Here is a 24,506-nt window from a genome sequence, read left to right as displayed (position 1 = left end):
GGAGACTACACAGGGGGCTACACAGGGGGCTACACAGGAGGCTAAACAGGGTGCTACACAGGAGGCTACACAGGGGGCTACACAGGAGGCTACACAGGGGGCTACACAGGGTGCTACACAGGGGGCTACACAGGGGGCTACACAGGAGGCTAAACAGGGTGCTACACAGGAGGCTACACAGGAGGCTACACAGGAGGCTAAACAGGGTGCTACACAGGAGGCTACACAGGAGGCTACACAGGAGGCTACACAGGGGGCTACACAGGGTGCTACACAGGGGGCTACACAGGGGGCTACACAGGGTGCTACACAGGGGGGTCCACAGGGGGCTACACAGGAGGCTACACAGGGGGCTACACAGGGGTACATAGGGTCCTACATAGGGTGCTTCATAGTGGTCACTAGATCAGTGGTGACACCATGCAATCACTTCCACCAGTCTGAAACATCTGTCCAACAGAGGGTTTTATGAATAAGACTCCAGAGGAGAGCTGGACTGGAGTGTCTCTGTCTGGGTTGATCTAACTCCACACAAATCAGAGTGCCTAAGACTGAAACTTGAAGTGGTGTAGAGGACTGTTGCAGCTGGGTTGCTGCAGTGACTAACACTGCCCTAAGGCAAAGATTCTCCCTGTAGAGAGACACACTCAGAGTACACACACGCAAGCACGCACACACTCCACTTGTCCCTCTCATACTGTACTCAAACTGCTCACAAATACACTTTATACACACACGTTTTTGCTGATGTGGCTTCTAAATGGCTTCTACACAGTCAGACAATTACAGTATGTTTGAAAGTTTGTTTTCATAAAGCTACTCGATAAACAGCGGCGGTGAGGGTAGAGATGCTGTGTTCTCGAGCGGAGGAAATTACCCAAAGCTGAACGAGTGCACAGATCCAGCTCCACCTCACTCACAACTCTAGCTCCAGACTCAGACCAGTGTCCATATACTGAACAGTAGCACGGCAAAGAAACCAGAGTCTGTTCCCAGATTATAAACAGGGTGGTTCGAGCCCTGAATGCTGATTGGCTGAAAGCTGTGGTATATCAGACCGTATACCACAGGTATGACAAAACATGTATTTTTACTGCTCTAATTACGTTGGTAACCAGTTCATAATAGCAATGTTTGTGATATATTGCCAATATACCAAGGCTAAGGGCTGTATCCAGGTACTCTGTGTTGCATTGTGCATAAGAACAGCCGTGGTATATTGGCCATATAGCACACCCCCTCCGGCCTTATTTCTTAAACAGCTAATGCCAACCCACAGCACTAGATATGGTTATGACTCTTGGTTGATTGCTGAATTCCAGTGTAAAGCTAGCTACATTATATAAATCGACAACATAAGAGAAAGCAACAGTGAGGAAAGCAACAGCAAGGTTTGCATAAACCCAGTACACTTTTCTTTTGCAGACTACTTTTACAATTTCTTTTAACGGAATACATGCTTAGCCTTCTGGAAACAGAGTAACAAAGTGACAATATTGGGGGAAATAATGTCGGGGCGTTACAAGTTAGAAATGTACATTTCAACTCCCAGGATGGATGTCACAATGGAAAATGACATTCACTTTTTAAAGGGTTTTCAATATGCATATACAAATATACAAAATAAGAATGTAGAAATGTAAGCAATGAGTAGAAACCCTGTAAAAAGTGTTGTCTTGTTTTTTGAGGGAGAGGAACTAAATCAGACAGAAATAACAAAAATAGAATAGGAAAAAAATAATGAAATATTATATAAATGACATAATACCTCGAATGAGATGGCAACCAACCACCTGTTAGGTTTCAATGGTATCCATTTGTAAAAGCGGTTGCAATCAAGGGGCCCTAAAAGTGTACAGTTAGTACCTGTGTCAGTATGCATTTCAGGGAAAAAGGCAAAAAATAAACCTATTAATGGTGAGTATATTTTAGTCATTAGGATGTGCTGCCAGCATAAATGTAAATGTATCTCATTAATTTCCTCAAGTCAGGTTCGTTTTGGCCATCGGAACTGCATTTAGGTCCCAATTTGGTTCTTTCATTTTGAATATGGAAAATGGCCACACAGAGGTGGGTCTCAGGCAGTCCCATTGTGGTGCTGGCAACCTGTCTGTGTCCTAGAGCAGAGCTCTCTTTATAGGCAGCATAAATGAAATCAACCTATTTCTAAAGAGTCGTGGACATGGACACCGAAGAGCATGTTACCGCTGGGGTACTGCTGTGGTACATACTAAGAATAGATTTAAAAAAAAATAAGAAGCAGTGATTAAAACCAACTGAATTCTGCAGCAGTGGACAGCAGTAGTAATTGGCATCAGTTCTTCCTACAGCAGTTCTCTACATGGTGCATGTAAATATTTTGAAGGTTTTCTGCATTCACCACCAATAAGGATCCATTATAGCCATTGGGATCATTTGCTTGATGATAAGGGGCTAATGCTTGCTAAAGCAGGAGACTAATGTTGTTAGCTTCAGATGTCTAACTGTACTGTGTATGTATTGTGTGAACAAGGTTTTGTTAAGGCTGCATGGATCAGTAGAACTATAATGTAATCATATTCATGCTAACATGTTTTAATGAAATCACCAGCAGAATCACAAAACAACTTCAGCAATGATATCAAGGGTGGGAAAAAATGTAAATGTAAGTACTTCTCCAAAGCGAATGTGTCACCCAACCCAACATGTAGGTGAAACTGAACTTCAACAACAAATGTCCCAAAAAAAGACATATTTGCTATATAAGACAAATCATAAGAACTGAGCTTGAAGAGAAAAATATCAGCCATTTCATTCTATGTAGGTTGGGATAGCCATATATAGCAACAGCATGAAATATTTCTGACTAGGGATTTTGAGTGCCAACGTTCCGGTCATTTCTGAAATATAGACAAGCTCTTATTTGTCAACCTACATTCCACTTATTGAGGTTGAAACTGTCAAAGTCAAGTGGAAGTTGACATTCCATTCCGATTCGAAATTCCAAATGATGGTTCAGCAGTTAGCTAATCTAATGCAAGTCCTCTCTGTTTCCTTAGTGGTGCTTTATGTGCCGACATGGTTCCATTGCAATTCCTCTAACATGGTAGGAACGCACTGGAAGACAAGGTGTTCAATGGGCCAAACATACAAAAAGCCTGATTCTGTTTTCAGAACACCTTCATGTTTTGGACAGGAGTTCAAACAGGGAGAACTGTATTAATTATCTGTGTGGCCTTAAGTTAATCATCCATCTTAGTTGGAGCAGGTTTGCCTCCGTGGTTTTTCTACGGTCAGCTAAAATCCATCAACCTCGTCAAAGGTCCCAGACTGAAGGAGCCAACAGGGTGTAATGAATGTCAGTGGCTTCAAAGGACATTGAGAAAATATTCTGACGACAGTGGTTGAACGCACAAGGGGTTACAATTGATTTACATAATGCACTTTGAACAAGGACCCTTTCAAAGGCTAGATCTGGAATTCTCCTGTTCTGAGCATAAGGATGACGGTTGACAGCACAGAGAAGGTGAAGGCAGTATTAGAGGAGGTGGACGAGTTGCTGGAGTAGGCCATACTTACAGCAATGCTGTGGCCGAAGCCAGAGCCAGGCTGGGGACTAGCTGCACTAATGTAGTTGCCCACGCCGGAGTCCTGGCTTGTAGTGCCATAGAGGTCAGCCACGGGCCCGGGACTGTTGGTGCCAGGGAAGGCTCCGGGCCGGGCCTGGTTGGTGCCTAACGAAGGGAGGTAAGCGGGGGAGCCAAAATTGGGATGAGCAACGCAGACATTTAGGACTGGTGGTGTGCAGAGATGGATAAAAGCTGTGTACGAGGCTGAGACCTGGCATGCACAGTGCGAGAGACTGTAAGAACACTGGTGAACTGCAAAACGACTAACTTGACCTTTACCTTAACCAAACCATTACCTTAAAGGGAAAATCCACTCAAAAACTATATTTTGGTATTTTTTTCATTAGTCCACTTTTGATACAAACCCAAAAGGTTTGCATGTCAGGAGTCAAGTTTTCAAGATGTTGGACTTCCAAGAAGCAAAGTGTCCCCGGCCACATTATCATGATGACACAAAATACCAAAATATAGTTTTGAGTGGATTTTCCCTTTAACCTAATTTTAATCAATTCTGAAATTAAATATCGGTTTGCAAGTCAGGAGTGTCCATATAGCCTTTTCCATGCACAGTAATACTGGGCTGGAAAACACAAAGCACAAAACTCAATACACTACAGTCAAACAGGAAATGACAACATTAGAGAGGAAGAAGGAAGAGTGTACATAGTTTATGTATACACTTATTAGGCTCAATGCTTTGTTCCCCAGTTGAAATAGAATGTAACGCAAGCAGAAATTGATGAACCTTTTTTAAATGTGCCGTTTGTTTGAGGAGCCTTGTATAAACATATACATATGGAAAATGGATACATATTCTACAAGCTATCTGACCAGCTCCAACTAAACATGGTTCTAAAAGAAGATGTAAATTAGGATGCTCATGCATAACAAGTTTTCTACTTTTACGTACTCTAAGCATTCATATTCCATGCAAACTATAAAAGAGCGCAGAAGGGAAGATATGAAGGCTATTTCTCTATACAGCAGCTGAAGGAACTCATCTCAAGATCCTATAGGATGTAAAAACATGGCAGAGGAAAAGTGAGCTGCCTCTTTTCGGGTCCCTCCCCTTATCACTTTTTTACATCTCTCCCCCTCGCGCTGCGTCTTGCGTCCGCCAGCGTCAAATATTACTGCCAGTTTATGAATCCCTCTCATACAGTAAATTGCTCTGGGGATTTGGGCACAACACCCCCTATCTAATCAACACCTGTCACTAGGAGAGGCCCTCTCTCTCTACTCCTTTAAATATATGATGGTGATTATCTTTCCCTTGGTGTCAGGGGTATCAGGCCTAGCTGGTGCCTGACAGCCAGGAAATTACACAGGGTGTCCTGGGTAATGCCTGCTAAAAGACTGCATCATCGAGTCACGATTCACCCCCCCCCCCCACACACACACACACACACACACACACACACATAGAGAGAGAGAGACAGAGCACACATTAAAGAGATGGGGCCCACTACCCGCCCTCTGCATCTCAGAGCTCACCCAGAGAGGGAGAAGAAGGAGACAGAAGAGTTTGTGCGTTAATGTGTGACGGGCAAAAGTCTGAACAGCCAATCTATACTGGACAAAAATATAAACGCAACATGTAAATTGTTGGTTCCATATTTCTCTCAAATTTTGTGCACAAATGTGTTTACATCCCCGTTAGTGAGCATTTCTCCTTCACCAAGATAATCCATCCACCTGACAGGTGTGGCATATCAAGAAGCGGTTTAAATAGCATGATCTTTACACAGGTGCACCTGGGAACAATACAAGGCCACTAAAATGTGCAGTTTTGTCACACAACAAAATGCCACAGATGTCTCAAGTTTTGAGGGAGTGTGCAATTGGCATGCTGACTGCTGAATGTCCACCAGAGCTGTTGACAGATAATTCAATGTTAATTTCTCTATCATAAACCACCTCCAATGTCGTTTCAGATCATTTGTCAGTATGTCTAACCGGGGGGGGGGGGGGGATATTTCTGTCTGTAATAAAGCCTTTTTGTGGGGAAAAACTCATTCGGATTTCCTGGGCCTGGCTCCTCAGTGGGTTGGGGCCTGGCTCCTCAGTGGGTTGGGGCCTGGCTCCTCAGTGGGTTTGGGTCTGGCTCCGCAGTGGGTTGGGGTCTGGCTCCTCAGTGGGTGGGGGTCTGGCTCCGCAGTGGGTTGGGGTCTGACTCCTCAGTGCGTGGGGGCCTGGCTCCGCAGTGGGTTGGGGCCTGGCTCCTCAGTGGGTGGGGGCCTGGCTCCGCAGTGGGTGGGGGCTTGGCTCCGCAGTGGGTTGGGGCCTGGCTCCTCAGTGGGTTGGGGCCTGGCTCCTCAGTGGGTTGGGGCCTGGCTCCGCAATGGGTTGGGGCCTGGCTCCTCAGTGGGTGGGGGCCTGGCTCCGCAGCGGGTGGTGGCCTGGCTCCGCAGCGGGTGGGGGTCTGGCTCCGCAGCGGGTGGGGGTCTGGCTCCGCAGCGGGTGGGGGTCTGGTTCCACAGTGGGTGGGGGCCTGGCTCCACAGTGGGTGGGGGCCTGGCTCCGCAGTGGGTGGGGGCCTGGCTCCGCAGTGGGTTGGGGCCTGGCTCCTCAGTGGGTTGGGGCCTGGCTCCTCAGTGGGTTGGGGCCTGGCTCCTCAGTGGGTTGGGGCCTGGCTCCTCAGTGGGTGGGGGCCTGGCTCCGCAGCGGGTGGTGGCCTGGCTCCGCAGCGGGTGGTGGCCTGGCTCCGCAGCGGGTGGGGGTCTGGCTCCGCAGCGGGTGGGGGTCTGGCTCCGCAGCGGGTGGGGGTCTGGTTCCACAGTGGGTGGGGGCCTGGCTCCACAGTGGGTGGGGGCCTGGCTCCGCAGTGGGTTGGGGCCTGGCTCCTCAGTGGGTTGGGGCCTGGCTCCTCAGTGGGTTGGGGCCTGGCTCCTCAGTGGGTTGGGGCCTGGCTCCTCAGTGGGTGGGGGCCTGGCTCCTCAGTGGGTGGGGGCCTGGCTCCTCAGTGGGTTGGGGTCTGGCTCTGCAGTGGGTTAGGGTCTGGCTCCTCAGTGGGTTTGGGTCTGGCTCCGCAGTGGGTTGGGGTCTGGCTCCTCAGTGGGTGGGGGTCTGGCTCCTCAGTGGGTGGGGGTCTGGCTCCGCAGTGGGTTGGGGTCTGACTCCTCAGTGGGTGGGGGTCTGGCTCCGCAGTGGGTTGGGGCCTGGCTCCGCAGTGCGTGGGGGCCTGGCTCCGCAGTGGGTTGGGGCCTGGCTCCTCATTGGGTGGGGGCCTGGCTCCGCAGTGGGTGGGGGCCTGGCTCCGCAGTGGGTTGGGGCCTGGCTCCTCAGTGGGTTGGGGCCTGGCTCCGCAGTGGGTGGGGGCCTGGCTCCGCAATGGGTTGGGGCCTGGCTCCTCAGTGGGTGGGGGCCTGGCTCCGCAGTGGGTGGGGGTCTGGTTCCACAGTGGGTGGTGGCCTGGCTCCAAAGTAGGTGGGCCTATGCCCTCCCAGGCACACCCATGACTGAGCCCGTGGTGCCCAGTCATGTCATATCCATAAATTAGGGCACAATTAATTTATTTAATTGACTGATTTCCTTAAATGAACTGTTACTCAGTAAAATCTTTGCATGTTGCGTTTATATTTTGGTTCAGTGTAGATGACCTTGACAGTGTATGTGGGGAAAACTATGGCTATAAAGCAAGAGAGGCAAAGAGCGCTAGACAGTCTTTTGAAAAGTAGAACACAACGCCAGAGAGAAATCCCAGACCAATAATACTGGAAATGAAGAAATGAGAGAGCAGGAAATAAAAAAGAAAAGGGGAAGTAGAGGAACCATGGGGTTGGCTTAAATTACTCTAATTGTTGTCTAGACCACTTGAGCCATTGCTGCAGTCAGCTCAGCACCAGGTGACCGTCTGTTTAGTGTGTTGAAAAGACAAAATTAAAATAAATAAAAACAAGAGCATATATTAAATAAAAGAATCGGGAGCCCATGGCGTGGTCTGCTCATTTTTCTCTCCGAGCGCCGCTCAGTGACACTCCCATTAATAAAGGAATATTAAATCAGTCTTTCCACTGCTGCCGGAGGCTTTCTCTTGGTGCGGATGTTCATTGAAAGGGAAGTCTATTAATGCTCTGGATCTGAAGACTCGTGAGAATAAGGGTTTTTAAAACCAGCTCAAGAAAGGAGACAGTCTAGATGAGAACGGAGGTGGATTTTTGCCACACATTGGAATACGTGTCAAAATGAAATATCCCATTCAAAGCTACGTAGGCTACGCTATACAGATCACCATAGATGATTGGATTGTGAAATAAGTTACTGTAACGGTGTTGCTCTCTAACAAGTGTATAAAAGCCACAGTACTATCTATGGATATCCCTGTTAGGGGTAGAACACACACACAACGAGACACACACACCAGATCAAAAATTCCTTCTCCCCCTAACATTAGCAGATTAAATAATGACAAAGTTACCTCTTTGTGAGGGAGAAATAAACCACTTCTCAGAGTGACACTGCTGCTTAGTCGTATCAAGCAATGTCTCTGACTGGCTGCACTGTTCTTATCAGAGTGACCCAGTCCTAACAAGACTGTTTTAACCAATTACCCACTCTATCTCTGTTTATACAGCAGGCTAGATCTCTCATAATTGGTGGACTTTGTTGAATTGCACATCCCCCCCAGCCGTTCCCATGTTGAACAGGATTTATGGTATTTGAACCACACTGTCAGCCCCACTAATAACTACACATGACTTACTCTCATTGGAGCACAGTTGTGTGGTTTGAACACTATTGGTGATTTAAAAAGGTCAGAGTAACCCGATCTCATTGCAATAAAATGCTCCAGTCTAGATTAGGTACCAACAAAAGAACTGGGAAAGCAAAAGAACAGTAAGGTGTGTGTTTCTAAAGACCATATCATTCAGACTGTCAGTGGATGAGCTATGATAGTAAGTAACCTGTTCAATGCATTCTGCAACTCTTTGCTCATCAAATTGACTACATTCCAGCAACAAAACATTATCTCGAAAGATGTCAAGCCAACAGGAAAAATTTGCCACAGAACTTTTGCTCAACTTATTCATGATGATATTCATGAACGCTTGTCATACTTTTGTAACAAGAGTCAAATACAAGCCTAGGGAGCTCAATTTATTGTCACTCGTTCTTTATGACAGATTCCTGATCAGGGTTCTCTCTCCCTTACTTAAATAAGCAGTCTAAATACATATAAATGCAGTCATGTCAATTATGGTTCATCACCTCACATGAAAAAGTAATACACTGTACCAACAAACAAGATGCAATGTGGGTAAGAAAGGGATGGAGATCAAACTAAACGTTTGCTGGTTCAAATCCCCGAGCTGACCAGGGGAACAAATCTGTTGATGTGCCCTTGAGCAAGGCACTTAACCCTAATTGCTCCTGTAAGTTGCTCTGGATAGGAGTGTCTTCTGAATGACTAAAATGTAAAACATTTAAATGTTTGTAGGCACTACAGTATATTACGTCACCATAACTGTGTGAAATGAGAACGGGGTGTCTGTCTGTCCTTCCCTCAGCTCCACATGGAGTGGGTAAGCAGACAGAGACATGTATACATACATATCAAACTAAACATATCCTGAAGTCATTTCCAAAAGCAGTGTTATGAGGGTATAGCAGGCAAACCGCCAGGGGTAGGCTGGACACAAAAAAATTTTAACAACGCTTTTTTTCTGATAAACACTAGTTCATTGCATCGCCGTGGAGCCCAGTTTCATAATATGACCATATTTCCCAGCTGCTTGCCATCGGTTTGAAGTAATCACGAAAAAACAGGCCTTATTTTAGGGCATTTTCACCCTCCCAGATCCTATTAGTTCTATGAGGCACCAACTCGCCTTCAGAACGTTCTATTCCCAGCTTATTGTTCTACGTCACAATGCCTGCTTCACTATTGTTGGCAATGAAACCTGCTCACGTTGTTTATAGTTAAAAAGTAAACAAACTAAAAATGACTCATGGAACTCTGAGGTCGTCCCATTGTTTACTATATGGGACATTTTGGCATGTCTGTCTGTTTCGCCAAATATCTTGCATGTATTTTTAGATTATTTTTTTTTTCGGACGCCGTTTTAATAATGAGAATATCCTCTTTCTAATTATGCAAGTTTGGCCAGCAAGCTTTGTTGTCATCAAATGCTAGCCCCAAAATACTTTTTGCCCTTGGAACGCTGCGCTCGCCCCATTGTTTTCCTATGGAGAGGCATACCGGTCTGTTTCGCCAAATATCTCACGATGTATATATTTAGATTTTTTCAGGTCGGGCACCATTTTAATCAGGAGAATCTCCTCTTTGTAATTATGAAAGTCTGGGTAGCGAGCTCGTTTGTCATTGATCACTAGACCAGAAATAGTCCGAAGTTTTCATATGTTCCCTACTTTCTCATTACGCAGTCATAAGCACAGTTGACACACAATCGAGGTGCGGATGTTTACTTTCTACACGAGTAGTTTTTTTCTAGTTTCGTCCGATGAACAGATTGTAGTGGTAAAATAAAAAGTTATACATTTTTTTGTGCCATTTAGGCAATAATGGAATTCTAACCATCACTCCAGTCAAAACAGGCTCTGCGAACGTTCGATTCCATTCATTTGCTCTCGGCTCGCACTAGTCTTCCAGCTTAGCAAACGTTAATTTGCTGTTTTTCAGCCTTGGGTGAATTTTGACTCGTTCTATTGTCCAGCCTACCAGGGGTGCTACACTACAGTACATCACCTTCCTCTGATAGTTATAGTTCCCTTCTCTGTCTCTATAAACTTCTCTTTCCTCTCTTTCTCTCTTTTACACTCCCTCTCTTTTTCTCCCTCTCACAATAGCCTCATGAATTCGTAACTTGAATGGCATCATTGACTGATTGAAGGATTGAAGGAGATGTTAGCAGGGTACACACCTGGGCTCTTAAAGGGGTCCGGGCTGTGCTGCAGGTGGTGCTGGAGGGGGGAGTTGCAGGCGGAGGTGGCATGATGCTCACTGTGCTGCAGCATCTGAGCAGCCTGGGGCCCCAGGGAGCCATAGTCGGCAAAGGAGCAGGGGGGGCCCCGCAGGTCACTGGGCCCGGCCCCGGAATAGAACCCATAATCTGGGAACCCTGAGAGATAGGGGTATAGTATAGGGAGGGAGGGAGGGAGGGAGGTGGCGGGATGGAGGGAGGGAGGGTCGGGAGGGAGGGAAGTGGCGGGATGGAGGGAGGGAGGGTCGGGAGGGAGGGAGGGGCGGGATGGGACGCATGTCCATCATCGTGGAAACACTTTACACAGTACTGTAGTAATGTAATGAATCGGTTTTTGTGTGTGTTATTTTATTGCTATGTTGTTGTTGTTTTTCTACATGGCATTGTAGTGTGTTACAGGGCAAGGCAAACTACAGTAAACATCCATACTGGTTTTCTTCCTGCTTCTGCCCACCACACCCCAGTAGCCCCTTGAGAGACTGGGTACAGAGGCACTACACTACACACATACCAACCCTGCTCCCTAACACTAGTGTAGCTGAAGACTTCCACAATGGAACTCAATGTGGCCTCAAGCTAAAAATGATGGTCAAAGAAAATCTTTAGTAGAATTTACACCACATGTGATCACCACTTGCTCGCTTCAAAACACACACACATAATAACTGTGTGAAATACACACACTAAGAGCTCAAGGGTGAAAAATAACCAAAATGAGATTCTCCTAAAATAAGCGTGAGAATGATTAAGAAAAATCTATTATTCATGTTTGGGCTTCTGCTCATAAATCAATAAGATTATAACAGAAATTCCTCATACATTTTAGATTTGACACAGGCAAGATTTCACAATGTACTGGACTACTGATGCAGAGGAGAGGAGAAACAGACAAGGCATTTGTTAACTATAAAGCTTTATAGTTACAGCTCTATTCCATAGACACTCAGCGCCCTCACAGAGAACTGCATTATCTGTATAAATGGACTGCACTTATCAAGGATATTTTCTATTTTTATTTGAAATTCAGTTTAGCTTGGTAGTTTTCAGACCTGATTTGCTAGTTTTTATTTTGTTATAGTTGTATAAAAATATTTATATTTTGTTTCAGTTTTAGGGTTAGGGACAGAAAACATAACTGGGAGGCTAGGAGACAGTTGTGTTTGTGTTGTGTGTTGTGTTTGTGTGTTTTTGGGGATGTTATTTCTTGCAAAGAAAGATATATATACAATTATAGTCATGTTTGGGGATGAATTTACTTCTGCCAGATGCCTTTTATTGAGGTTTTGCGCTGAACACCATTGCACTACATTTTCTGACGGGCCGCACCCAGGCGGTGAAGGTAGGAAACAACATCTCCACTTCGCAGATCCTCAGCACTGGGGCCCCACAAGGGTGTATGCTCAGCCCCCTCCTGGACTCCCTGTTCACCCATGACTGTGTGGCCATGCACGCCTCCAACTCAATCATCAAGTTTGCAGATGACACAACTACAGTGGGCTTGATTACCAACAACAACGAGACAGCCTACAGGGAGGAGGTGAGGACACTTGGAGTGTGGTGTCAGGACAACAACCTCTCACTCAACGTCAACAAAACAAAGGAGATAATCGTGGACTTCAGGAAACAGCAGAGGAAGCACCCCCCTATCCACATCGACGGAACAGCAGTGGAGAAGGTGGAAAGTTTTAAAGTTCCTCGGCGTACACATCACGGACAAACTTAAATGGTCCACCCACACAGACAGTGAGGTGAAGAAGGCACAACAGGGCCTTTTCAAATTTCTTCAGCCTCCTGAGGTTGGCTTGTCTCCTAAAACCCTCACAAACCTTTACAGATGCACAATTGAGAGCATCCTGTCGGGCTGTATCACCGCCTGGTACGGCAACTGCACCGCTGACAACCGCAAGGCTCTCCAGAGGGTGGTGCGGTCTGTACAACGCTTCACCGGGGGCAAACTACCTGCCCTCCAGGACACCTACAGCACCCAATGTCACAGGAAGGCTAAAACGATCATCAAGGACAACAACAACCCAAGCCACTGCCTGTTCACCCCGCTACCATCCAGAAGGCGAGGTCAGTACAGGTGCATCAAAGTTAAACAGCCACCACTAACACAGAGAGGCTGCTGCCTACATACAGACTTGAGATCATTGGCCACTTTAATAAATGGATCACTAGTCACTTTAATAATGTTTACATATCTTGCATTACTCATCTCATATGTATATACTGTATTTTATACCATCTATTGCATCTTGCCTATGCCGCTCAGTCATCCATATATTCTTATTCCATCCCTTTACTTAGATGTGTGTATTAGGTAGTTGTTGTGGAATTGTTAGATTACTTGTTAGATATTACTGCAAGGTCGGGACTAGAAGCACATTTCGCTACACTCGCAATAACATCTGCTAACCATGTGTATGTGACCAATAAAATTTTATTTGACAAGGTTGAGAGGCGTTGTGCCGTGAGGGGTTGACTTATTTGTTTTTTGAAACCAGGTCTGCTCTTCACTTGCGCTATATAAGATGGAAGGGAGTTCCATGCACTCGTGACTCGGTAGAATACTGTACGTTTCCTTGAATTTGTTCTGGACCTGGGGACTGTGAAAAGACCCCTGGTGGCATGTCTGGTGGGGTAAGTATGTGTGTCAGTGCTGTGTGTAAGTAGACTATGCAAACAATTTCCAACACATTGTTTGTTATGAAAATAAGAAGTGACGCAGTCATGCTTTCCTCAACCCTTAGCCAAGAGAGACTGGCGTCCATAGTATTAATATTAGCCCTCTGATTACAATAAAGAGCAAGACGTGACGCTCTGTTCTGGACCAGCTGCCTGCAGCTTTACTAGGTCTTTCTTTGCAGCACTTGACCATATGTCTGGACAATAATCAAGATAAGATTTTTTTTTAAATTGAGCCTGCAGGACTTACTTTGTGGAGTGTGTTGTCAAAAAAAGCAGAGTATCTCTTTATTACGGACAGACCTCTCCCCATCTCTTTATTACAGACAGACCTCTCCCCATCTCTTTATTACAGACAGACCTCTCCCCATCTCTTTATTACGGACAGACCTCTCCCCATCTTTACAACCATTGAATCTATATGTTTTGACCATGACAGTTTACAATCTAAGGTAACACCAAGTAATTTAGTGTCCTCAACTTGTCCAACAGCCACACCATTCAATACCATACTCAGCTGAGATCTAGAACTTAGAGAATGATTTGTACCAAATACAATGATCTAAGTTATAGAGATGTTCAGGACCAGTTTATTACTGGCCACCCATTCCAAAACAGACTGCAACTCTTTGTTAAGGGTTTCAGTGACTTCATTAGCTGTGGTTGCTGAGGCATATATGGTTGAATCATCAGCATACATGGACACACAGGCTTTGTTTTGCCAGTGACAGGTCATTGATAAAAATGGAAAAGAGAGGGCCTAATATCATTGATCTTGGCTTCATAATACATTTATTTTTTATTTTTGTTGAGTTTAATCACATAATTTCTCAATTTGCCGTAAGTCAGCCAGACTTATTAGCCACTCCTTTCCCCCCATTTATTTCAGCCATACAGTTTTTCAATCCCCCATCAATCCATGGAGCCTTAGCAGTTCTAAAAGTACGTTTCTTAACAGGTGCATGTTTATCAATTATTGGAAGAAGCAATTTCATAAATGCATCAAATGAAGCATCTGGATGCTCCTTATTAATCACATCAGACCAACAAATATTTTAACACCACATAAAAGTCACAGCAAAATCTTTTGTATGATTTTTTATACACTATTTTAGGCCCAGCCTTTGGAACTTTCCTGGACAGAGCCACTATATTGTGATCACAGCATCCAATGCATATACAGCTTTAGAACAAAGTTCTACAGTATTAGTAAAAATGTGATTTTACATGTGGATGATCTTGTTCCTGTAGTTTTTGTAAACCACCTGGTAGGTTGATGAATGACCCAAACCAGATTACAGGCACTGGTAACAGTGAGAAGCTTCCTCTTGAGCGGACAGTTTGATGAAAACCAGTCAATATTCAGGTCCCCAAGAAAGTAGACCTCTCTGTTTACATCACATACAATATCAAGCATTTCACACATATTATTTAGATACTGACTGTTAGCACTTGGTGGCCTATAGCAATACCCCAAAAGAAAAGGATTTAGATGTGCCAAGTGAACCTGCAACAACACTTCAATAACATTTTACATAAGATCTTTTCTAAGCATTACAGGGATATGGCTCTGAATATATGTGTATGCTGTGGGGTTGAAGCTATGAACCCATAGGCTTTGTTCTGTCATCCCTTCCAGGCTTTTGGGAAGGAGGGTGGACAACAAGCCTGTCATAGCGGATATAAGCAATATCCCCACGCGCTCTGGCAGCTTTCATGGCTGGCATAAGTTCTTTCCTCTTCTGGCACACAGCGTCAAGATAGTCCTAGCCGAGGAAGATGTACAGTGCATTCGGAAAGTATTCATACCCATTGAATTTTTACATACTTTGTTACGTTACAGACTTATTCTAAAATGTATTAAATTAATGTTTTTCCTCATCAATCTACACACAATACCCCATATTGACAAAGCAAAAACAGTTTTTTTAAAAGTGTTGCACATTTATAAAAATAAGAAAAACAGAAAAACATTATTTACATAAGTTTCAGCCCCTTTGCTATGACACGAAGTTGAGCTCAAGTGCATCCTGTTTCCATTAATCATCCTTGAGATGTTTCTACAACTTGATTGGAGTCCACCTGTGGTAAATTCAATAGATTGGACATGATTTGGAAAGGCACACACCTGTCTATATAAGGTCCCACTGTTGACAGTGCATGTCAGAGTAAAAACCAAGCTATGAGGTCGAAGCAATTGTAGAGTTCTGAGACAGGATTGGGTCGAGGCACAGATCTGGGGAAGAGTAACAAAATAATGTCTCCAGCATTGAAGGTCCCCAAGAACACTGTAGCCTCCATCGTACTTGAATGGAAGAATTCTGTAACCCTCAAGACTCTTGCTTGAGCTGGCCGCCTGGCAAAACTAAGCAATCTGGGGAGAAGCGCTTGGTCAAGGAGGTGACCAAGAACCCAAGTGTCACTCTGACAGAGCTCCAGAGTTCCTCTGTGGAGATGGGAGAACCTTCCAGAAGGACAACCATCTCTGCAGCACTCCACCAATCAGACCTTTATGGTAGAGTGGCCAGACAGAAACCACTCCTCAGTAAAAGGCAAATGACAGCCCGCTTGGAGTTTGCTAAAAGGCAAAAGACTAAAGACTCTCAGACCATGAGAAACAAGATTCCCCTGTCTGATGAAACCAAGATTGAACTCTTTGGCCTGAATGCCTTGATCCTTGATGAAAACCTGCTCCAGAGCCCTCAGGACCTCAGACTGGGGCTGAAGGTTCGCCTTCCAACAGGGCAACGACCCTAAGCACACAGCCAGGACAACGCAGGAGTGGCTTCTGGACAAGTCTCTGAATGTCCTTGGGTGGCCCAATCAGAGCCTGGACTTGAACCCGATCGAACATCTCTGGAGAGACCTGAAAATAGCTGTGCAGCAATGCTCCCCTCCAACCTGACAGAGCTTGAAAGGATCTGCAGAGAAGAATGGGAGAAACTCCCCAAATACAGGTGTGCCAAGCTTGTAGCATCATACCCAAGGTTTATCATTATGTGGTATTGTGTGTAGATTAATGAGGGGAAAATGACTATTTAATTGAAAAATAAGGCTGTAACATAACAAAATGTGGAAAAAGTCAAGGGGTCTGAACTACAAAAATCTCTGAAACTGGAAACACCTATCTCCCTCACTAGCTTTAAGCACCAACTGAGCAGCTCACAGATTACTGCACCTGTACATAGCCCACCTATAATTTAGACTAAACAACTACCTCTTTCCCTACTGTATTTATTTTATTTATTTATTAATTTTGCTCCTTTGCACCCCAATATTTTTATTTCTACTTTGCACATTCTTCCACTGCAAATCTACCATTCCAGTGTTTTACTTGCTATATTGTATTTACTTTGCCACCCTTATCTCACCTCATTTGCTCACATCGTATATAGACTTGTTTATACTGTATGTTTGTTTAGCTCCATGTGTAACTCTGTGTCGTTGTATCTGTCGAACTGCTTTGCTTTATCTTGGCCAGGTCGCAGTTGTAAATGAGAACTTGTTCTCAACTTGCCTACCTGGTTAAATAAAGGTGAAATAAAAAAATAACAAAATAAATTTAAAAAAGTTATTGGCTCTTTCCAGAACAGCTACTGTACCTTGTCCTTGAACTTCAGGAATTTGACCACTATCGGCCTGGGCCTGTCACCTGGCCCGGTGTTGGGGTTTCCAGTCCTGTGGACGCGCTCCACCTCAATCTTCCTGTGGTCCATCTTCAGTTTCTCCGAGATCATTTCCCTCACTTTGTCCTCAGACTCCATCCAAGTCTCATGTGGAGATTCTGCAATTCTGCCCACAACCATGTTGTTCCACCTTGATTGGCCCTAGAGATGATTTCTCTGTCATTGTTATATTGGATTCATATACAGAACTGATGTCCTCTCCCAATGACTTACAGACTGCTGTCATCTTGCCGTTCTCCTGTTTAAACTCGAGCTAACACTGGGAGAACTGCAAACTGTTCTTCAGGTCCTGGACCTCTCTGGTCAGGTCATCCATTATTTTATTAGTTCCACCAGTATTCGGACAAAAAAAGTTGAAGCTATTTTCTTGTGGTTGAAACAACTGCTTTAGAACTGTTTTTGTTTGTTTAAAAGATCCTTCACCTGTGATAGAGAAACTCCACTGTCCACAGCAAAGTGTGTTGCGGGCTATGTTCAAGCTAGCTTGATAGGCAGCTAGCTAGCAGCTAGGCAGGATCACTGGACAGATAGTAGCGGTCCTAGCAACTAATGCCAACTGCATCGCAGGATCCAAACTCAAAAGGTAGCTAGTAACGGAACTGACAGATTTCCACTGGTCTAATGTTCATTGCTCGTGTTTCTTGGCCCAAGCAAGTCTCTTCTTTTTACTGGTGTCCTTTATAGTAGTGGTTTCTTTGCAGCAATTCGACCATGAAGAAGGCCTGATTCACGCGGTCTCCTCTGAACAGTTGATGTTGAGATGTGTCTGTTACTTAAACTCTGTGAAGCATTTATATGGGCTGTAATTTCTGAGGTACAGTTAACTCTAATGAACTTATCCTCTGCAGCAGAGGTAACTCTGCGTCTTCCTTTCCTGTGGAGGTCCTCATGAGACCCAGTTTCATCATAGTGTTTGATGGTTTTTGCGACTGTTCATTAAGAAACTTTCAAAGTTCTTCAAATTTTCCAGATTGACTGACATTCATGTCTTAAAGTAATGATGGACTGTCGTTTCTCTTGCTTATTTGAGCTGTTCTTGCCATAATATGGCCTTGGTCTTTTACCAAATAGGGCTATCTTCTGTATACCACCCCTACTTGTCACAACACAACTGACTGGCTCAAACGCATTAAGAAGAAAATACATTCCACAAATGAACTTTTAACAAGGCACACCTGTTAATTGAAATGCATTCCAGGTGACTACCTCATGAAGCTGGTTGAGAGAATGCCAAGAGTGTGCAGAGCTGTCATCAAGGTAAAGGGTGGCTACTATGAAGAACCTCAAATATAAAATAGATTTAGATTTGTTTAACACTTTTTTGCTTACTACATGTATTATTTCATAGTTCTGATGTCTTCACTATTATTCTACAATGTAGAAAATAGTAAAAATAAATAAAAACCCTTGAATGAGTAGGTGTGTCCGCACTGAGACAACAGATGCAACATGTACTTTAGAAGACAGTTTTAAACACTCAAGGAGATGAAAAACAGAAAGAGAGAAGTGTTCAGGATGCGCCGGCCCACTCCACTCCTCCGCATCTCTCCAGAAGAGGGGGACGCCCACTCAAGCAAAGCATTTTTTAATCATTTAAGGAAGGGAACAAAACATACACCTAGGTTTAATACATTTTTTATGTGCACGCTAATAGCCGGGTGTCCTTGAGGTTCAAAGTGATTTCTGAGCTCCCCTCTAATTAGCCGTCCCGTTCTGTTTCCTCTCGTCGTCCTAATTAGATCTTTAACAACAAACAAATGAAGACCTTTACAGAGCAACGCCCCTGACACCCACATTAGTTCACACTGAGGAGGAGGCCTCCGGCTGGCCCCTTCCCTTTGTCTGTCTGTCTCCCTCACAGGCCACCCGCCATGATGGTAGCCTGCAGAAACATCCCTCTAAATACAGACCAGCGAGAACAAAGTAGCAGGAACGACAGGAAGACAAATACAACATTATCGCTCTTGCACACGCGCCTGTGCGCGTACACACACACACTTACAACAAACACACCTGGCGGCTTTGTTTGCACTGACATGGAAAATGAGTCCTCGCTGCCGGCGTCCCTGGTGCCGTGAAGGTCTTATCTAACAAAGCACAGCAAAATGACTTGTATTATTCAGGGAGATCACGGCTAATGATAGCACTATCTATGTAAAATGTGGAATAAAATGCAGTTAAAAAGCTCCCATTTACAGACTACAGAGACCACTGGATCGGCCATCTGGAAGAATGGAGGCGCTTGATTATCGCGCTGAGCTAATTCTCCTTTCTGTGCATGCAAATGATTCACTTTGAGCATGTGGAAGTAGAAAACGGAGTGGAATTAAACAGCAGCATTGGAGAGATCAAGGTTGGGACCATATTGGCAGGGCTCTGATGTTCCTCTAGCGACTCATGTCTTCTGTCTGTATGTCCATTCTGATGGAGAATAGCAAAGAAAGATGGAGGTATAATCTAATTACATAAAATGAGAGAAAATAACTCTATTACAACAGTTGTGTCAACTCCCAACCAGCGCCGTAACATGAGCAGTGTTCAGCAGCCTGTCTCTATCATGGCCAAACAGATACATTGGAGCTGTGGAACATCTGCAGGGCCCCTGGCCCCCAGAGAGAGTCTGTCCCTGGCTGCAGCCGCAGTACTTCCCTGGCAACACAGCTGACACCCGGCGTGGCTGGGCTGACTGGAGCTCTGGAGGAGTGTCTCGTCAACGCTACTACCATTAGAGAGACCCCATCTGGGAAAGTCACTACAGAGCCACTGGGAGGATGAGGTGACAGAGGCTAAACACAGGCTCGAGTTCTCTAGTCCTCTCTGCCATTACACATAACACTCCACAACATGTATCAAAGGGTACAAACATGAAATAAACCAAACAAATGAATAAATAAATAGCCTTTTTTTGGAGATGTTAGATAACATAGAGGTGATTTATTGCTGCAGGGAATCGTAGTGCGTTGCTTTCCCTTCAGTGGATGTTCATGTGAGGCCAGGAAAACCCTTAAACAATACCGATGGCCAACAACCCGTGTACAATATAGTTACATCATCACATTCAGCAACATAGGGCCACTGTACTCGACCAAACACCCCCTTGTGGTGTGACGACCATGATACAGTCTCCCATTTCAGTTCAATCTATTAAAAACAATAATTAAAAAATAATATATTAATAACAAACAACCAAGATTAGGTGGTCTTTCTCTGCAACATCCCTATTCTTAATTGGGGGGCAATTACTCATCTGCACAACAAATTAGTGTGTCTCTGGGTTGCTGTGGCAACAGGATGGGGGACTATATAGGCTCAATGGAGTGGATCGTTGAGGGAGCGTTATCATTTATGATTATAATCGCTCTCCTCCACTTCTCTTCTCCTCAGCATGCCGTGTGCATGGAGGACAGATGAAGTCCATTCTAACCACTTCCATCATGGTCATCACCATTACTGTCAAAATCACTGTCATCATCCTCTTCACAAGTCTGTTTACCAGTCTGTTTAACAGTCTACCTCCAGTCGAGATTTTGATTTCATGTTTCAAGTGATGCTTTCAAAAAGTTTTGAAATGCTGATAATGTCACGGAGAATGCTAGTATTTGCTTCCGTTTTGTGTCATTATGACTGAAAAGCTTCTTCTTTAACATGTCTGGGTCTACTGCCAAGTCTGTCGTCTAAACGTTGTGCCTAATGGAGGGAGAAACGCTAAACACCTTTCCTGTCAGCAACATTATTCACACTATTTATGTGTTGATGTGAAAAGAAAAAAAACGGTTGCCATCTAAAAAGCTCTTCCATAGAATGATAGTGGAAGAGTTGACCTGGAGGACTTGTGCCAACCTTGGAAATAACATTTCACACAATCACCTGCCTCAGGCTTCACTGTCAGAGGCACTGGATACATTAGATATCGCCCCAGAGTGTGTGTGTGTCTATTTACTCAAACAAAACCCTGTCTCGTTCAGTCACGCACACTGACCTTGCAAGTAAACACCTGCATACACACTCACATATGTACACATCCATTCAGGGAGGCACAAGTGTGCACGCATGTATAGGCACAGAGCAGTGCAGATCTCTTCAGAAAAAGTGAATAATACACTTGTCAAATGTGCTTCAAAATTAGCTTTGAATTTCAGAGCATCTGCAATTAGCTCCATTTCCACCTATGTCATTTGAAAAGATGAGGCTCTCTTTCTGTTCTGCCTGGAGTGGCTTTCAGTCCCCGTCTCAAACACCATTTTCTAACTGAATAGGTGACTAATTAACAAAGGACAAGTTCTTTTCAGCCTGCGATGGCAGTTCATAAATAATCGCTAGATAATGGCTCCTCATTTTGTGCTCCGATAGGCTGGCATAATGATAGTTAATAGATGATATATCCTGGATGTTCACAGGCAGAGGAGTACTGCCATCCATCCATAGACACAGCGCTACAGCCCTTATATCTTCACTCAACATGCTTTCACATCCACAGACCACACACGCACGCACACGCACACACACACACACACTTTCATCATCACACATCATCACACAAACAAACACCATGAGAATAGAAGTGGAAAGGAGCTCACAAACAAGTGGTGCTGGACTGCTGGTAGAGGACAGCTGGTAGAGGACTGCTGGTTTGATTTGATTTGCTCGTAGAGGACTGTTGGTAGAGGACAGCTGGTAGAGGACAGCTGGTAGAGGACAGCTGGTAGAGGACTGTTGGTTTGATTTGATTTGCTCGTAGAGGACTGTTGGTAGAGGACAGCCGGTAGAGGACAGCTGGTAGAGGACAGCTGGTAGAGGACAGCTGGTAGAGGACTGCTGGTAGAGGAGCCAGGTAGAATTGAGCAGACACATATACACTGTATCTATCTTCATCATAAGAGGAGACATTTCCACACCCTCTGGGCTCTGGGCAGGGGAGTCGGGGTGACCTAGTTTGAGTGAACAGTCTGTTTTCCTTTAGAGTGATTCTGACATAGCTGTCCATCAGGGGGTGGGAAAGGGGGGAAACTGTCTGTGGTCCAGGGTCCAGACTCGACTCACATTGGAGAGAGAAGGACAAACGAACAGGAGACATTGTTACTGATTGAGGGATGCAGATCACCTAAATAGAATGATCACCTGCAGCTACAGAAGAAGGCGGAGGGAAGGAGGCAAGACGGTTAAAGAGACGCTAGTGTCTCATTCCATTCTCCTCCAACTCAACCTCACTTTCCTGACACGCCCCTTCACCATATGACAAGGAATCCAGTGGGCTGCATTTAGAACTGAGGTCAGTCACTGGTTGGACCAGTGTGTCAGCTGCCTGGGACACATGAATAGAAATCATGTCCTGCCAAGTCAGGCCCAGAGTGCCATGGTGCTTCAGCTCTGAGCTGTTGCAAATCAGGCTAATGTCGTAATCACACAGGAGTCTGCCTAGAGGAAAGGACCAAACCCTCCATACAGTGCATTCGGAAAGTATTCAGACCCCATCACTTTAACCACATTTTGTTACGTTACAGCCGTATTCTAACAGGTAGATATTTTTTTTGCAAATTTATAACAAATTAAAAACAGAAATACCTTAATTATTCAGACCCTTTGCTATGAGACTCGAAATTAAGCTCAGGTGCATCCTGTTTCCATTGATCATCTTTGAGATGTTTCCACAACTTGAATGAAGTTCACCTGTGGTAAATTCAATTGATTGGACATGATTTTTAAAAGACACACCCCTGTCTATATAAGGTTCCACTTGAGAGTGGAAGCCATGAGGTCGAAGGAATTGTTCGTAGAGTTCAGAGACAGGATTGTGTCGAGGCACAGTTTTGGGGAAGGGTACCAAAAACATTATGCAGCATTGAAGGTTCCCAAGGACACAGTGGCCTCCATCATTCTTAAATATAAGAAGTTTGGAAGCACCAAGATTCTTCCTAGAGCTGCCTGCCAGGCTAAACCGAGCCATCGGGGGAGAAGGGCCTTGGGTCAGGGAGGTGACCAAGAACTCGATGGTCACTCTGACAGAGCTCCAGAGTCCCTCTGTGGAGATGGGAGAACCTTCCAGAAGGACAACCATCTCTGCAGCACTCCACCAATCAGGCCTTTATGGTAGAGTGACCAGACGGAAGCCACTCCTCAGTAAAAGGCACATGACAGCCCGCTTGGAGTTTGCTCAGACAATGACAAACAAGATGCTCTGGTCTGATGAAACCAAGATTGAACTCTTTGGCTTGAATGCCAAGAGTCCAATCTTTAGGAAACCTAGCACCATCCTTACGGTGAAGCATGGTGGTAGCAGAATCATGCCGTGGGGATGTTTTTCAGCGGCAGGGACTGGGAGACTAGTCAGGATCGAGGGAAAGATGAACGGAGCAAAGTACAGAGAGATCCTTGGTGAAAACCTGCTCCAGTGCACTCAGGACCTCAGACAGGGCGAAGGTTCACCTTCCAACAACACAACGACCCTAAGCACACAGTCAAGACAACGCAGGAGTGGCTTCCGGACAAGTCTCTGAATGTCCTTGAGTGGCCCAGCCAGAGCACAGACTTGAAACCGATCTAACATCTCTGGAGAGACCTGAAAATAGCTGTGGAGCGATGCTCCCCATCCAACCTGAGGATCTGAATGGGAGAAACTACAGGTGTACCAAGCTTGTAGCAACATACCCAAGAAGACTCAAGGCTATAATCGCTGCCAAATGTGCTTCAACAAAGAACTGAGTAAAGGGTCTGAATACTTATGTCAATGTGATATTTCAGTTTAAATATTCTATACATTTGCAAAAATGGCTAAAAACCTGTTTTTGCTTTGTTATTATGGGGTATTCTGTGTAGATTGATGAGTAAAACAAACAATTTCATCCATTTTAGAATAAGGCTGTAACGTAACCAAATGTAGCGTAACAAACGCTCCAGATCGCTCCTAGATACCAGTTTTTGAGCTTGTCATCAATAATGACTAACAACCAACAACTACCATGCAGATACAGTAAGACAATCCTGGATACCATGTCAGCTTGTAGAAGTAGATACAAGAACACAGAAAACAGTAGTAGCTAGGAGCTATGACTATGTCCACCACTACCATGACCACTACAGGTGGCATGCACTGAAGTCACACTGATACACACAGGGATCAGGCACAACAGGAGGAACACACATGAATGACAGAATGGTTATATCTTCGTGCATAAAAACACTACAGTAAATCTAATAAACACAAACTCTTCATCTAATGAAGACAGGATGGAATAGAGAGAGAGAGAGCGAGAGAGAGAGAGAGAAAAGAAAGAAAGAAAGAGAGCAGACAGAACTAACGAATGAGCATGGAGGAAGAAGAGATGAGAGAAGTTAGAGAAAAATACAAGTTTGGGATGGAGAGGAGGAAAGATAGAGGGAGAATAGGAGATGGTCAGGAGGAATGTGAGGGAGTAGTAGGATGTGAGGCATGAGTAGGATGTGAGGGAGTAGTAGGTGTGAGGGGGTAGTAGGGTGTGAGGGGGTAGTAGGTGTGAGGGGGTAGTAGGGTGTGAGGGGGTAGTAGGTGTGAGAGATGGTAGGATGTGAGGGAGTAGTAGGTGTGAGGGGGTAGTAGGGTGTGAGGGGGT

The 24,506-nt window shown here is 44.9% G+C and overlaps 1 protein-coding gene across 13 annotated transcripts in view; it reads right to left on the bottom strand.

Moving 5' to 3' along the window:
• Positions 1-24,506, bottom strand: part of msi1a (musashi RNA binding protein 1a) — a 330,671-nt gene that overhangs the window by 6,604 nt on the left and 299,561 nt on the right. For 4 of the 13 annotated variants that reach the window (XM_036961343.2, XM_036961340.2, XM_090218794.1 and 1 more), the window contains exons 12-13: positions 10,490-10,687; positions 3,559-3,713 (exon numbers count right to left, since the gene is read on the bottom strand). The exons of 2 other annotated variants lie outside the window; for them this stretch is intronic. In XM_036961343.2, the coding sequence (XP_036817238.1) occupies positions 3,559-3,713; positions 10,490-10,687 (353 nt within the window). Of the gene's footprint in view, positions 1-1,768; positions 1,846-3,558; positions 3,714-10,489; positions 10,688-24,506 lie in introns of all 13 variants that reach the window. 7 more of the 13 variants (XM_036961344.2, XM_036961341.2, XM_090218795.1 and 4 more) reach the window with 4 other exon arrangements.

The sequence above is a fragment of the Oncorhynchus mykiss genome, chromosome 24 (genome assembly GCF_057628025.1).
Source record: "Oncorhynchus mykiss isolate SJ-2025 chromosome 24, ASM5762802v1, whole genome shotgun sequence".
NCBI classification, from domain to species: Eukaryota; Metazoa; Chordata; class Actinopteri; order Salmoniformes; family Salmonidae; genus Oncorhynchus; species Oncorhynchus mykiss.
This window is presented reverse-complemented; position numbering and strand designations above follow the sequence as displayed.